Raw genomic sequence first — 17,423 nt, 5'->3', positions numbered from 1 at the left:
TTAATACCACTTTACAATGCCTTGGTAAGGCCACACTTGGAATACTGCATCCAGTTTTGGTCACCATGATGTAAAAAAGATGTTGAGACTCTAGAAAGAGTACAGAGAAGAGCAACAAAGATGATTAGGGGACTGGAGGCTAAAACATATAAGGAACGGTTGCTGGAATTGGGTATGTCTAGTTTAATGAAGAGAAGGATGAGGGGGGACATGATAGCAGTGTTCCAATATCTCAGGGGCTGCCACAAAGAAGAGGGTGTCAAGCTATTTTCCAAGACGCCTGAAGGCAGGACAAGAAGCAATGGGTGGAAACTAATCAAGAAGAGAAGCAACCTAGAACTAAGGAGAAACTTCCTGACAGTTAGAACAATTAACCAGTGGAACAACCTGCCTCCAGAAGAGGTTGAATGCGCCAACACTGGAAGTTTTTAAGAAGCGACTGGACAGCCATTTGTCCAAAATGGTATAGGGTTTCCTGCCTGAGCAGGGGGTTGGACTAGATGACCTCAAAGGTCCCTTCCAACTTTACTACTACTACTACTACTACTACTACTACTACTATTATTATTATTATTATTATTATTATTATTATTATTATTATTATTATTATTATTATTATTATTATTATTATTATACCAGGTCTGAGACTCCTTTGCCTACTTTGGATAAAAATTCTGCACATTTCTAACCATATTTTTCAAAAGTATTAATGATAATAATAATAATTTATTAATTTTATATGCTCTGGAGAGTTTACCCCCCCAAAAAAATGAAATATACAATAATAGACAAAAGACAAATAGGGGATGACAAAGATGACAAAAAAAAAACCCTGACAGGAATAAAAAAGAATTGAACCCATGCAATCCAAAGAGGGCTTCACTCAGTCACCAAAGGCCTAGGCAAAAGGCTAAGTCTTCATAGCTCTTTGAAACATTAGCATGGAAGGAACCGTCTGGATCTCAGAGGAACCTCATTATAGAGGGCATGTTTTGCTAACAGAGAAAACTTGGAGTCCTGATAGATGGCATTATTTAACTGAAGGAACTGGAAATGCATCAACCCTGCCAAATCAAATTGGCCAGGTAGATACTATGGGAAACAGGCAATCCCTCAGTAAGTTATGCCATGTAAGGCTTCTTAGGTAATAATTGGCACTTTGAACTGACCCAGGAAACAAATTGACAACCCTATACAGGTCATGAAGCAAAGGTGTTACATGGGCATACTGAAGTGTACCCATCACTGCCAGTGCCACGGCATTCTGGACCAACTGAAGCTCCTTTCAGTGGCAAGCCTATGTAGAATGTGCTGCAATAATCAAGTTGTGAGGTGACCAGGGTATGCGTGATCTTCTAAAGAACACTCAGTCTAGGAAAGGCCCAACTAGTGCACCAGACGAAACTGTACAAAAGCCTTCCTGGGCACAGTTGCTACTACTTGCTAATTGAGCTGTGAGTTGGAGAAAACCCCAGATTGTGCACCACTCTTAAATGGGGGAACTAAAATTCTATTCACATTCAGAAATGGAATGTCCCCAGATCTGGGTAGCCCAAACACACAACCACTTGGTCTTCATTGGATTGAAATGGACGTGGTTCCTCCCCATCCAAACCAGCAAAAGTTTTAGGATCTGAGTTTTCTCACTGTTGAAAGATATAATTGGGTAGCATCAGCCCTACTGATGCTGTATATTTTTTCTTTTACGTGCTACATTTTTCATACTTTTCCTTGCCTTTTCTCTTTCTCTTATCTAGTTTATATTATTTCATATTTATCTTTTATTTCTTTGTAAATCTTTAATTAAAATTATATACATAAAAAGCAAAGCCATCTCAGTGCTATCTCAGTATAATCAATTTCTGTCAGTTTGGAGGGATATTAAGAATTTCATCTGTGTATCAGCATATTTGGCATACATAGACAAAATATTCTAGTACTTTTGCATGTTTCTTAATTTTAGTAAACATTTCCTGTATTAAGACCTAGTCTTATAGATTGCTTTCTATTGATTCCAGCTACAGAGTTAATTATGGATATGTTATTAATTGCATGCCATGCATTGTTTATTTGTAAACACTAAGCAGGTAAAAACCTTCAACCAGCCATAGTAAAGTAACACCTCAATAATGCCAAAGGGCTGTAGTATGAACGCATCCTTGTGGGAATCCTTTTTGGGAAAGAAAGTTAGGTTGATTCTCAAGACTTCAAGAACATGCAGGATAGTTCAGGAAATATGCAAAGCATGGGTATGTGTAACTGCATTGGTCTGATCAAATTCAAATCTTGAAAACATTCTTTTTTATGAGTGTATTCATTATGAAACCAATTTCATCATGAGATTTTTCAGTAGATAATTTCATGACATATTTTTTTTCATTAATCAATATGTTTGTTCAATCAAAAGACTGAATGATTGATTTTAGTTTTTCCAAAGCAAATTTGCTCAATTCATTTCTCCTTCCTCAATTCTTCTCCTTTGGATGTAGCATTAGTCTGTTGAAAGACTTGTTGAGTGAACCGTATACCAAAAAATGATAATACGGGAAAGCCAATACAGTTTGAATTTATGTTAAAAAAAACAAGCTAATATTCCATTTCATAAGTCTGAAGAGTTTCTCTTTTACCTCTTTCCAACGGAGAAAGAAAACAGGGAAATGGCCTCACCTTGTTCCTTCCTTCCACAAACTCTGTCCAGGTGTCAATGCTTTCAATGGGGTTCACAGCATCCATCTGTGACACATCCTTCCAGTCCTTACACTCAGGCATCCGGTCCCTCTGATGGCGTTGTACAGCCCTTGGTCTGCTTCAGTTTACAGTTTATGTAGTACCCACCAAAGAGAAAGAGATGGAAAAAAATAAGGAGCCCTAACAAGGAAACAGTGCTTTACAGGGAAAGCAGATAAATTTGGCAAGACGGAACACGATAAAATTTTGTATGCATATACCTAAAAGGGGTATTATATTTCCCTCCTCCCTGTTTAATGAAGCCAGAATGTTGGGAACATCCACTAACTTTGATCAGTAGCAAGAAAGGAAGAATACAAGTAGACCTTCATACAATGTATCATTTGTTATAACATTTCTCCATATTTATTATGATGGCTGTTAAGTCAGGCAGCTTTAATAGGAGAATAACAAGTCTATGGCAACTGTTAAGGATTTACAGAATCTTGATATTTTGGAGCAGCAAAAGAAGAAAACATACAAAGGAAGAAGATAATTAAGAGTACTGTACGTGGGCAAAGTCCTTGGATAATTTGAACATACCAAGAACATAATGATTATATGTGTTCATTAGACACGATCAGCAGAAAATAACTTCTTTGTACTTCAGTACATACCTAGAATGAGAACCTGTTTTTTAAAAACAGGAAATCATTACGAACTGGGATAAGCAGAAAAGTTGTGGCCTTGGAAGACAGTGCTTATAAATCACTAGCTCCTCTTCCTTTTGACACAGCTACAAAGAATTCTGGTGGGACTGGAAATGCCCTGATTTCCNTCCTTCTGGGTCAGTGGTACTTGCTATCACATTCCTTTCAACTGTAGAGGCCACTTTCTGTCTCAATAATAATAAATGTTTGCTGCCCATTGTCCTAACTGAAGGAAGAAGGGGACAGTTTGATTCCTGTGCATTAACCATCTTGAGAGAGAGATCCTATCATTGTCTTTGTTCACAAAAATCTTCAAAAATGAATTGCTCTGTGTTGGGGTCTAACGTGTATTTTTAAACAATGCTTCTATGTGAAACAAAAATCTATTTATTGGACAACCAGGAAAAACCCTGGAGAAAGCTAAAATACAAGAGAGTCATAAAGAACAGGACAAGCACTATAACACTGAGGCTAAAAGGTAGCCATTACAAAGTTGCATTATCCATATATCTGCTTATGATAAACTGACAAGAAAAAAAGGTGGTTAACCTCTCTGCTTCTCAGCCCACACAAAGTAGAGTATGAGAAATCATAAGATTTCAGGAGCTTCTTTTAGCAGCTTCCTGCCTTTCTTGATTGATTTGATTATTTTGGTGTCAGTTCTTAGTAACTACTCAGTAAATCTCTAGGATGAACTATTCCCAAGCTGGCCCTTCAGGCCTCCCAATGCTTCTCCATCGGCCACTTTAATCAAGACCATCCATCTTGCTACTGGTCATCATCTTCTTTTTCTTCTCACTTCTTCTAGCAGTATGGACTTCTCAAATAGTCTGACATTTGGTTTCTGATACCATAACAGGGTTCACACACACTGTGCTAAGCCATATGTTGCTGGTTTGGAGTTTATCGAACTATGAAACATCAGCCATTTATTTACTTAATAAATTATAACAGAGCAAACTATGTCTTAACACAATGTATGTTTGTACCAAATAGTACTCTCTCAGCAAAATTTAATTTTTTAAATACTGACTTATATCCAAATGTTCTATTAGTTCCTTTTTTCCAAAACTGTTTTCCTCCATGTATCAATTTGTGGAGCTGTTTAGTTCCTAATATTATTCTATTTTTTTTAATTATTTATTTTCACTCCTCTTCTTTGCTTTAGAAATAGTTATTTATTTTGTTTTCTTATAACTAATTCTGCTTTCTCCTTTAAACACACACATCTCTGTGTCCAAAACCATTTTTGAGTTGAGATTTTACATTCCCTTTTGACAGGTAGCAACTGAATTTCCACCTACAAAAGCAGTGAAGACTTTCCATATGTATTTCTATTTCTCTTTTTACTTATATTTTTAGATATTATCCAGCCCTTAATATTGCAATTAATCATTGTGGTATCCTTGCCTAAAACTTGCATATGAATGGAATCTTCTATAAGAGCCCAGATGAATCAACCTAACTAATTCTGATTCCAGCTTCCCATATGGTCAACTAGAAGACCAAGAAGCCCAGCCACAGAACACAAGGAAATCAGTACTCTTTTGCTGTGATTTCCCAGCAACTGATATTAGTTTTGTTATGCAATAGATTAAATCACAGTTCTGTATGGTCCATTTAAGAGTTCCTCGGGATTATTTGTAATATCTGAATTATTGTGCTTTGCCAATTTGACTGAGAAACAAATAGGCTTGATGAAGCAAGAACAAGAAATTTTTTCTTAAAAAAATATCTTAAAGTCTCTGGAGAAAAATTCTTGATTTACACAAATTCTCTTGATTTACTATGGCTTGAAATTTATTTTACTTACACTTTTTTATTAAGCTTACTGGGTTTTTTTTGTTATAGCAAGGATACAGCTTGTATGTTTATCAAAAGAGTGTTTTTTCTTTAAATTAACAAAATAGAAAACTTATTTCCAGCATGTATCAATAATCAGTTTTGGAATTTAATAGTGTTAAATATGTACAAACCTACTATAAAGTCTCTGCTAGACTTATCCTTAAGAATTTCGTCAAACCACATTGAAGATTAACTCTAAATATCACCTTCCATTTACTCGTATCTCTTAATACTAATGGAATCTTTTAAAGTACATTAATTACAAATGGCATGCATAGATTGGGTTTCATGCATTATTTTGGTGAATAACAAAGCTACTGAAATACACCTCTGAAAACTTTCCCATTAATCTTCCAAGTCTGCTTTTAAATTGAACACTAAAACAGAACCATTACTTTCTATTTAGTAATCTTCAGTCAGCAGTGTGAATTTTCTATAGATAAACATTTTTTAAAAAATCCTACAGATCTGCCATTTCTCCTTTTTCTGTTACTTTGTACAAACAATTAAAAGACTGTGTTTTCTCTAACTAGAAAATAACAGGGTGCTGCATTATTTTGGACAAGAAGAAAAAAGGTGCTCACTTAATTGCCAATTGGCAACTCCGTAAACCTGCCATACCAGCTTGGCAAAAGACCTGTTTGGTTTAAGAGCCTGTTAGGAGGTGTTAGATGATCCAAAGCACCTTGTCCTCTCTGAATCAAAATCCACAGCCCTAGAAATAGGATGTTTAAGGATGGAAGAAAAACTTAAAGCCCCCCTGTGTCAGCAGGACGTTTTTAGTTCCAATCAGAAACTTTTGTTGATACGTCACATTTTTTATCTTGTATGGCTCTGAGCCATTTGGAAAGCATACAATTCACACTTGTAAGAGTAGTCAAAGGACTTCATCTATATTCATCTACAGATTTTGGTCCAAATTTCCATAAATATATCAGTCTATTATACACACATACAAAAAAAAGTCAAGTCTTTTCCATGTGAGTTTTAAACACAAAAAAGAGACCGGAGCTAGCTCTTGACCAATATTATGGTCCTGACTCTGTTAAACCACAGAAAGATTATATAATGTAAGAGTATTCCAGTATCACTGTCCAAACCCCTTTCATACAATAAAGCCAAACTGCACAAACCCTCATTACATCCAAATGGCTTAGTGTCCAGCCATGTGATGCAACTGAAGTGGCTTCAACATGGTTGACTTAGCACATGTGCACTAGCCTGAGTAGACCTGTCAAAATTTTCCATCTTGTGCGGTATTGAGAATTCAGTATATATTTTAAAAAGAAAGACATTTACAGACTGTGCTGGGGAAACATTCGGCAAGGTGTCCAAGGTCTCCACTGCCATTGTATCTTTTCTGGAGCTGGAATGCCATAGACGGTGCAGGTAAGTACATGCCGGTTTTTACATGAATAAATGTTCGGTGAAGATGCTTCTTTCTCAAGGATTTGTGGAGGAACTGAAAGCATAATTGTGATAAAGTATCAGCTTTATGTTTTGCCATTTTGGGTGACTGCTTATGCCCTTCTTTTTAATTCACGTGTCAAAACCCCTCCAGGCCAACTCTCCCTAATTTTGAAGTGTTGCTACTGCTTTTAGTCATCCATATTCTTCTCTTGGGAAGAATTAACTCCCAGAAACTTTTAAATATGCTCTCACACTGCCCAGTAAAAAGGCAAAGTACCCTGGTAAATTCAAAATAAAACAGAAATAAAAATAATATAGATAAAAATAGTAAATAAAGAAAGAGGATAAACCTATTTGCAGCTTTCATATAAAATTTTATTCTATGCAAGAGAGAGAGGAAATAGCCTAGCAGCCATCAACTCCTCCTAGTCCAACCTCAGTATACCATGCCTAATTTAGTAGATTTGGGAAACCATTTTCATGGAATAAAACAAATCGGGAATAAAGATAGATTTAACTTCTATATGTCCGAAGTCATAAGTCATCTGGTTCTTCCTCACCGTTGACCACCAGTTGAAGGTTAATGCTCTTCTCCAGTCCAGCCAACCCATTCTTCAGGACCAGTGTATAAGAGCCAGAGTTTTGCTCTGCCACATCCTTGATCTGGAGGGAATATTGAGATTGCCTGTTGGAAATTAACTTTCCATCCTTAAACCTGGGCAGAAGCAGAGAAAGAAGGTATGTATATAGCTTAGGCTTCTAAAAAGTAGCCATGGGACATCAGCCAATTCACTCATTTTCCCCTAAGAAAAGCTTACTCTGAAATCTGCTGAGAAGCACCATATATATGAATTGATTCATCATTGGTTTATTTCTACTGGGAAAGGGAACTATTTATGGAGACTTCCTCAATCTGTCGCCCTCCAGGCTGGCTAAGAATTCTGGGAGTCAAAGTCCCAATACCTTTGGAAGGCAACAGATTGGAAAAATTCTGATCTATCATCTTCTACTGCCATGTGGGGGGGGGCTACTGAATGAAATAATAAGATGCCTATGTTGCTCTTTTACTTTGTATCTTGGTCAACACTGATAGAAATGTCTGAAATTTCTTAAAGCATCTGAGCTCCCCCCTCCCCTCCCAAGATCATGTAGCTACAGTCAGTCCTCCAAAACACATAATGAATTTAAGGAATGATAAGGAGTTACTGGGTTTATGCACCTCTGCTCTCTGATTATTTTTTTTTAGCCTTCAAATCTTAAGTGGATCTGACTTTTAAATGGTGCTATAGAGCCATTTGTTTTCTGTGGGTTCATATATGAACAACTGTGTGCTTTCATATGTTTGGCAATGGTATGAATAAAAAAAGAATAATCTTTCCACCACCTCAAATATCTTCCAGAAATATGGGCTGAGAAGATTTATGTCTCTCATGACTTTCTCCCTTATGTAAGATATTAAACTACGTTGGTAAAGGAGATTCACAAGGAACAAAGATTTTGAAAACAGACATCCAAAGCTAATCCCATCACAGGAGGAAGCATCTCCTCTTTTAAAATAGACATCTGCACAACCTTTTTGACAATACAAGTAGTCCTCAACTTGTGACTGGCCGCTTAGTGACTGTTCAAATACAATAGACCCCTCCAAGGTACTTATCATCCTGTTCCAAAGTTCTGATGGCTGCCCCTCCCCCCACAGTCACATGACTGCATTTCAGGGGCTCAACAATTGATCTCATTTACAGCCATTTGCAGCCTCACATGGCCAAGTGATCATAATTACCGATAGTTAACTTTTCACTTTTTGCCCCAAAATGAACAATAATTTGATTAATGACTACAGATTAGCTTAATGATAATGGTTATTCACTTAATGATTGCCAAACACACAAAATCGTACATTGAGGTACCACTACCTGTAGTGGTTTTTCTCTTTTCTAATTCCCTCCTCTGCCTCTAAATCCAAAGAAGACTTTGTGTGCTAAAAAGAATGTATTACCACTGGAACTCAGGCTGGGGATAGGCAACCACCTTTACTGGTAGCTTCACAATTTCATCTCCCACTGTTGCTTCTATCACTGGGCCCTTTTTCCTTTCCACGTAGATAAATGGCTTCTCTGTAAAATCAGTTGGAATAAAGAACAGGGGAGGGGGGGAACAGAATAAGAATTGTTAAACAAGTTTGCTGATGCAAGAGTAGAGATATCTATTCCACAGGAAATTTATAATTTTATGGATGTAGACCCACTCATTAGATTTGTACATCTTTGTTTTTGTCCAGATATAAAAATGATACACCAATTTACATTTTATGCCACAAAACCACAATGCTACACTGACTGTTTTTTTTTAATATACTAGGAATGCTAATGTGCTTATTTATCCACTAAGAAGCTCCCAGTTATTCAGATCAGGAGAAAATGACCTTTGAGGAATGCTCCCAGAGTATTGCCAGAAACTTTGTTATTGAGTCCATGGAAAACAGCCTTCTCCTGTCTGATTCGTATTTGGTACCTGCTGTCCTAATATTTAGGAAGATAGTTAAAATTCTGTTTTGCTAAGATTTACTATTAATTAATTGACTGGAAGATTTTAGTTTGGATTTTTCTGTTATGATTTGTATCCTACATTTTTAAATTTATTTTAAGCCACCTTATGTATTGGAAAAAACAAGAAAAGGGACATTACTTTGGTAATTAATAAGTAAATAAATATTATTTCATCATAGAAGTTAATTGAATGCTTTCTACTTCTTTTGCCAGGATGTTCCTGTTCAAGCAAAGAAACGTTTTTGAATGGGCATTTTGTGATTGATTAATCATACACATTTCCTGCAATAGTGTGCACAATGTTCTTTGGGCCAAAGATTATCTTCAGTTGTATATGGTATACTGAGCAATGTGCCAGTCATAGATATTAACAGGAAAAATGGGGGTTGTCAAAAAAGGCCATATTACACTTAATCAATTAAATACATAAATAAAGATACTATCTGCAGCTCTTAGTCATCTAGATGTTTCCAAGATATGTAAGCTTTAACTTTCCTACTTTGGCTGCACTGTTATCCAATATGAATACTATATACAGTATGTAAAACTGAAGATAAACTGTTTTAAAACCAACAACGTGGATGAAAAACACCAGGAAGCTAATTTACTCATTGCTTTTTGACATTAAAAGGGGTACTTAATTATTCAAAAAGACATTGCACTCAGTTCTCTGTAAAGTACGATGCACATACCTTCCCACTCCAATCCTAGGACCATGGAGGGCAACTGAACAACTTATTGATACATTAGATACTAAGCAATATATCCTTTACTGTAGGAGGTGACCAGGCTGAGCCTGAGGGAGGGGTCAAATGTGTCATCAATCATGAGTCCCTTCCTGCCCACAGGAGATCTAAGTCCAGCCCACCTTGAATTCCTTTCTATTTTTAACTCCCACTAATTTCCCTTGACCATTAGTAGTTCAAATTCTTGTAGAAAGCTTAAGCTTACAATAAATCTTTATACACATTTGAACTGTCTGGCTCTCCTGATTTTCCCCCAGCTTGATATTTACTTAGCTACTAGACAAGAATAGTAATCCTGTACTGATGTTTCTTCTTGTAAGGTTATCTCATTAAATCTTACATGGAGAACAACATATATGGCAACATACCACCTCAATTCCTTCCCAAGGCCACATTTTTTTTCTTTTTTTTTCTAGCCAAAGCATTACATACTTGCCCAGAGGTTAACTGTGCTGCTGGGAATTATAGTCCCATCACAGTTTTGATGGGGGCTAACAAGAATCTAAAAGAACCTAACAGGTTTTCTTAGCCGGAGTTAGTGGTTTTTACCATGCACGATGACATCTATGCTCTCCTTCAAGTTCTGCTCCCCACTGCTAGCCTTGCATGTGTATTTTCCCAGGTCCTGTTGGCTCACATTTTGGATGATCAAGATGCTGGAGAGTTCAGTATGGGTCTGCTGGGACCGCCTCTCAGGCAGTTCTGACACTTTCCGATTCATCTGCCAGAAGAGATAGAGGGGAAGAGAAAACAGAGTTGATATTGGAAGAAATGAAATTCAGGGGCATAAAAACACAGCTTTTCTCGTTACAAGATGGTTTGTATCTCTCAAAGGTTTCACAAGATAAACTAATTAAACTAGTTGATACTATAGTTGGAAACTCGTATAAATATTACTATCTACAAAATATTTTTTCCCAGGGTGTCAAGGAAAACTATGTCCTTAGATACTTGGTGAGTTTTTGAAACGTATTCTTTTAATTATGTGAAAATTGCCCAACAGTAAGGATATGAAATTCTAGCACCTATTCTGTAAACTCCCCTATATAACAAGAAGTCAAGAGGAAATAGGAATATTGAAAAAGACAATGAGACACATTTGGAGGGATGAGTGCCCAAACTTGTTAGAGGGTGCTCTTGTCTTTTTTCCTGTTCAGTCACCATCTTCTCTTGATACATGAACACCCACCCACCCATCCTGGAGTCATTTCATAGCAAGTCCAGCCATATTCCAGGTATTGGATCTTGCTCAAAGTCATTATCTAAACAGAAATCACAAGGAACATTGTAACAATGTGGATAGCATGGCTTTAGTGAAATGAGTTCTTGGCTTGACCAATAAGACATTTAACTTGTCCTCAGTTGTGGCTGTACTTTGGAACATGTATTAAATGCTACAAACCAGCAGGATTCACACTGAAAATAGTAGAAGTAGATGAAGGTGCAGTTTAATAACTCTTAAAAAAATTAACCAAGTTGTTATTGTTCTTGTTTTTACCTATTTAAAAAAAAACAGCATCAGAGGCTAAAATGATGTAGTTGGATAGCTGCACTTGGAGACAAAGCTATAGCCTATTTTAGTAAAAGATGCCCTCCTCCTGAAAGAGCAGTTCAGCCATTGGGAGTGTTACTGATTTTTCAGCTCAATGGATTTGCAGGTGATGGTTATGATGAAGAGCACATTTCACAACATTATCCAAGCCTTGACTATTGTATCGTGTTCTACATGGGGCTACTCTGAAAAAGAATGTGGGAGTAGAAATTGGATGCAAAACTAGACCACCTGTGGCCCATTGAGTCTTTGTTTCAGAGATATTTCCTTGACTAAACAGAGAAACAGAAAGAGCACACACTTGGGCAAAAAAGCAATGGGAACAATAGCAACTTTCGATTTCCTGCCAGCTTCTCCATTGCATTTTTCTGTGGAAAGCTGGCAGGGAACATTGAAAACTTTTCTTTCTTTCTTTCTTTCTTTCTTTCTTTCTTTCTTTCTTTCTTTCTTTCTTTCTTTCTTTCTTTCTTTCTTTCTTTCTTTCTTTTTTTCTTTTTCTTTTTCTTTCCTTCCTTTCTTTCTTCCCTCCCTCCCTCCCTCCCTCCCCTATAGACCACAGATGTCAAACTCGATCGTGTGACATGACATATCGTGACATATCGCAATGTTTTTTGCCTTTGCAGAGCCAGGGTGGGTGTGGCCTGCAAGTGATGCATCCAGCCCGTGGGCCACCAGTTTGACACTCCTGCACAGATCAATAACAAAATGAGTTAGGACATATTAACTATAGAGGCTAAAAAGGAAAGAAAAGCAAATGTTAATTCATACCTGTTTTGCAGGGTAATCCCACTGGAAATCAACTCCTGAATTAAATTCAGCCCATACTGTGCAGTTGATAACTAGTTTTTCTCCCACCAATAGCTCCATGGCCTTCCTTGGAAACAGCTGAATGTCATAAAGCTCATTCCCTGGTAGAAAATGTAGTTAGGAAAAAGACAACTATTTAAACAAATAGAGTTCAGCTTTTCCTTACGAAACAGAATTTTTGCTTTAAGTGACTAAAATGTCACTATGTAAGGCAAAATCACACATTGTAGATTCACTGGCATTCTAGGCCCGCTTACTTACATTTGATAAATTCTTTGCCATTAAACTGTGTTCTCATGCAATTCTTGGAATGAATGTTTAAATTCTTGCCTAAAAACAATAATCTCTTTCTTATATAATTATCATCATCCTACAATTGTCCAAAAGTTGTAGTGGCCAAAACCAAAGAACAAATGCATTTTGGATGAGGAATATGCCTTGTAAAATATGTTGCCATGAAAAACAGTGATGAGTACCACTGCATTAAAAATAGGTATAAAATTTTATTTGCCCTAATACTTTTCTTACTTCCCTTCCATTTTAATGCTATTTTACTTTCTTCTAATTCTGCAATAATTTCTGTCAGCAAGTTGTTTACTCCTTAAGGTATGCATGCTTTTTGTGTGTATAATGTATAAGTCTCTACATTAGTACAACTGTATTGTTGTAGCAATATGCAAAAGTTAAAAAAATATGTGCTGTTATGGAAAAGTGATAGATTAATGATTGGGATAAGATGAGATGCTTTTTGGGAAGAGCATATATTGGAGAGAGAGGTGAGAGAGAGAGAATGAGAGAGAGAGACTGAAAATTACAAATGCTCATTTGAGAAATAGGAAAAGAGGACAAAGAGTTAAGAGAAAGTGAGGTGTGAAGTTATATGTGCATTACCTCCTTAAAGAACATTCTGGGATAGAGATATATGGAGAAGTAATGGAGGTGGGGTGAAATTAAGAGTGTGAAGGTGTCAGTGTCTATGTTTACAAGCATGCATTTCACCATTGAGCACTGTTACCCCAATCTTTATCTGGAAACAGATATATTTGGAGTTCTTTGTTGTTCTTCAGCATGAGAGAGAAGTATGTCTGCCCCAGAGGTTCTGGTGATCAAGTTCTGGACTGGGATTAGTATTCATGCCCGATGTTCCTTCTCTGAATCAATGACTTAGCCACTGCTTAAACCACGGTTATAACAACATGCCTTAAAGAACTTCTTTAAGGCACCTTATTAGTTGCAATTTTATATACCAGTTGCAAAACAAACCGTTCCAAAACTCACCTGCAATGTGGACAATGAAGAAACTAGATTTGAAAGGTTTCTTATCAATGAGAGTTTCACACTGAACAAACCAGGAATCCTTGATCAGGATAGTGGGGACCAGCATTCCTCGTTTATTGTCCCAGAGAATGTTCTTTCCATCAGGATAGATGACAGAAGTTGTCTAGAAGGAACATTTTGGAAACTCTGGTCAGAAATGCAGGGACAATTTCCACAACTTCACCAAATGGCCGCTGCAGCCAGTTCCTGTTTTATGGTTTGTCTTGTTGATGAAATAAAGCATCGTTTGTAGTTTCTCCCTTTGTGAATTCTATCTACAGTAACTCTAACGAATCATTTATCAAGCAATTATCTCAATGAACCGGAATGGCTTAGAGCGGGGATCCCCAACCCCCGGTCTGTGGACCGGTACCAGGCCGTGGCATGCCAGCAACTGGGCCGCACAAACAAGCAAAGCCCCATCTGCGGGATGCAGGCAGCACACAAAACCACGCACTCTCCGGTCTGCGGAAAAACCTCTCTCCACGTAACCAGTCCCTGGTGCCCAAAAGGTTGGGGACCTCTGGCTTAGAGAACAAAGCATTTTTTAAAAAAATTAAAAAGAGGAAAAGTGAAATATTTAGTGTGATCTAAATATTATCAGCAGATAGCAGCAATTCCTGAGCAGGAGACTAAAAATGAAAGCACTACATGGGTTGTGAACTCATATCCTTGGCTGCGGGCCGACTATCATTTAATATATTTGCCAATGAAAATTGGCTAAGAGCAAACCTGAGTTTGGTTTTTGAGTTATAAGAAATAAGAAGGTCAAGGATTGTAAGAAATGGTCCTTATAACCTTCTCAAAAACACTGCAATTTCTAAAAACTGCCCTTCTTGCATTGCTGTGTCAGGCACTGTAGCCCCTTCCCCCCCCCAAAAAAAAACAATACTAATGAAATATTTTTCTTGCTTCCAGAAATTTCTTCTCTTTTACTAAAAACCTCTGTGTTGTGGTTTTAGGCTTCTCCAGGAAGATCATTAACATAGTAACGTAATCCACAGAAAATCCAAAGACAGCAATGCAAAAGCAAACTAAGACCAAAAGAAAAAGAAAAATACGGTATCTGAGGCAGAAATTTGTAAAGGTCATAGTTTTAGCAGACTCTAGAACTTTTCAAAGGTCATCATTTTAGCAGGTTTGCTTCCCCCCCTCTATTTATCTCAAAGAGTATTTTTTTTTCAACTTCTGTCTGTGCCGGAAAGCCTGCCAATGAGGTAGGATCCTGAATCTTTCTGAAAAAACCAAAACAAAACATTGCTTACCAACAGCAAAGTGATGTTAAGATCTGGAACAGATACCAGGCATGGAACACAGATATTTTCCTTCTTGTAGATAAGAAGAGTCTCCGGTTTATTAATGAAAGGCTGGTCAAAATCTGAGAAGAGGAGAAAATGTGGAGGGTGAAGAGAATTGCAGCAGAAAACAAAGAAAATGTGATGAGTTTCTAGAAACTGTTTTGGTTTGTTAACTAATTGCTATGAAGAATGATACCAAACTTGGAAAAAAGAAAAAGAAAAAAAAGTAAATGCATAAGCACTTTTATAAAACATGATCCAAACTGTGGATTAAGAGTGTTTAGATTTTATTCATATTTATGTTTGTGTGAGGCTCAGTATAATCTTACATTCTATGTCTGTAAATACTGTATAAGGTTTAGGCTAGGTTAGGTTAGATTAGTCATATCTTCATTGTACCTTCTCACATTTCATAGCCAAAGCACTTAAAAATCAAGTGAGATCGTAAGAGATTTCTCTATAGGCAACCTTGCTTGGACCAAAACAAACTATTTTAATTCATATGGGTTATGCTAATGCTTAGAGCTTGAATTAAAAACTCCAACCCCAATGTTTATGGTATACAATTTTCAGATGGTTCTCACAAACATACCATCTCATGTGTCATCATCTTGGACTCAAGATTTATTTATAATTTGGATTATGTGTTTGTACTTATTTTGAATTAAATCGTGTCTTTTCTACTATTACCTTGGTTAGTACTAATAAACAAAAATCATGCTCCTCGAGGTGAGGCTGGCTCCAACCTTGTTAGCCTTCTGGAAGATAGTCAAAACATAGTTTTGCCAATGAATTTGGGAATCCAATGTTTGAGTGAAGCCTTTAGATGGCTATATGATAGTTCAGAGGTCACCAACCTTTCTTGGGTGCGGACCGGAGGGAAAGGGAGGGGGAAGCATTTACATGTGTGCATGCTTGGGATGCAAATGGGGTGGGGCTAGCGCCCATGTGATACTAACCCTGCCCTGTTCTTGCACAGCGCAGCGCCCCATTTTCGCGCCCCACATCGCAGTGGCATCCTGTTTTCACACCCCAAGGCGCATCATTGTTCCATTTTTGCGCCCCGCAGCACCCCGTGTTTGCGCCCCGTGGCCTCCTGTTTTTGTGCAGCGCAGTGGCATCTCATTTTTGCACTCTGCGGCCACAGTGCTACTACGAGTGGGGGTGCGTGCACGCACATGTGCACGCACTGGCCAGCCTGTCCTGTGGCCTGGTGGCCAGCAGGCCATGGCCCACTACCGGGCCGCGGCCCACAGGTTGGAGATCCCTGTGATAGTTAACCAGATGCACTCCTGTATGATTTCTTGACATGCTGTATCTTTTGTAGTTTTTACCTTGTTTTTATTACTAATTGAACTTGTGTTTTTAATATTTTTTTATGTACTTTATTAGGTATTTCCCCCCAGAGTCACTATGTAAAATGGATACCTATACAAATGTAGATACATAGATAAATGGTAAAATCCATACTGTGCCCAGTTAAAACAACTATACAATAGAAAAATCAGGCATTTCTAAATGAAGAACCTGAATGAAAATGCTTTTCTGAATGAAAAAGACTTTTCTTAACATTTCAGAGTTTTGTTAGTATTTTGCATACAAGGGTTACAGGTTAAATAATAATGCTTACTGCACAGAGTACATTTTATGCAGATATAGTAAAAAGACAAAGAAACCTGACAATTGAAAAATAGTTATTTTTTTATACATTTCTCTCTATAAAACATCACACACATGGGCCATACTTAATAAATAAGCAATCCATTCCCCTTTTGACTTTAAAGAGTCCCTTTTATAAAAAAAATTGATGAAATATACACTGGAAATTTAAGTTTTTTTATTTATTTTAAAATGGATATTTTTTTCACTCACAACCTGAGTACATATGTTCCTACTAGTTAGTGGCTTGTTTGCAAGGAAATCTCTATAATAAATGATCCAAGCTTACCTAGAGTAATAATATTTTTTATTTATAGTCACTGACTAGTTGTATATAGCATACAAGATACAACTAAAACAACCTTGAAAATTAATAATAACACTATAAAACATAAAATGGTAGAATCACTACTGAGAAAATGGAAAATAACATTCATCTGACAATATTATATAAATAAATTAATTTGGGCATATGAAATTTCTCCTCTGATCCCTGGACTACAAATCAGCGTGTCATTTATCGTTATTATTTTAAACCTGCAGAGATGGTATTATCAGCAAATTGAATGGTTCTTAGGGGCTGCCACAAAGAAGAGGGAATCAAGCTATTCTCCAAAGCGCCTGAAGGCAGGACAAGAAGCAACGGATGGAAACTAATCAAGGCGAGAAGCAACCTAGAACTAAGGAGAAACTTCCTGACAGTTAGAACAATTAACCAGTGGAAAAACCTGCCTCCAGAAGCGGTGAATGCGCCAACACTGGAAGTTTTTAAGAAGAAACTGGACAGCCATTTGTCCGAAATGGTATAGGGTTTCCTGCCTGAGCAGGAGGTTGGACTAGATGACCTCCGAGGTCCCTTCCAA

At 37.2% G+C, this 17,423-nt stretch overlaps 1 protein-coding gene across 1 annotated transcript; it reads right to left on the bottom strand.

The window, feature by feature from the left end:
* Window positions 1–2,667: 2,667 nt before the first annotated feature.
* LOC107300188 (vascular endothelial growth factor receptor 3-like) lies at window positions 2,668–15,893 on the bottom strand (the record flags this gene model as incomplete). The annotated part of the gene is made up of 11 exons (XM_015829527.1): window positions 15,861–15,893; window positions 15,098–15,101; window positions 14,869–14,981; window positions 13,565–13,727; window positions 12,248–12,387; window positions 11,879–11,894; window positions 10,477–10,629; window positions 8,632–8,749; window positions 7,193–7,347; window positions 6,522–6,684; window positions 2,668–2,806 (listed from the first exon to the last, which is right to left on the bottom strand). Coding segments are annotated over exons 1-11 (1,197 nt in total), but the record flags the coding sequence as incomplete, so codon positions are not given.
* Window positions 15,894–17,423: the final 1,530 nt, after the last annotated feature.

This window comes from Protobothrops mucrosquamatus, unplaced genomic scaffold (genome assembly GCF_001527695.2).
Source record: "Protobothrops mucrosquamatus isolate PMUCROS unplaced genomic scaffold, P.Mucros_1.0 scaffold6331, whole genome shotgun sequence".
Lineage (NCBI taxonomy): Eukaryota > Metazoa > Chordata > Lepidosauria > Squamata > Viperidae > Protobothrops > Protobothrops mucrosquamatus.
The sequence above is the reverse complement of the archived record's forward strand: the minus strand, read 5'-3'. Positions and strand labels throughout refer to the sequence as shown.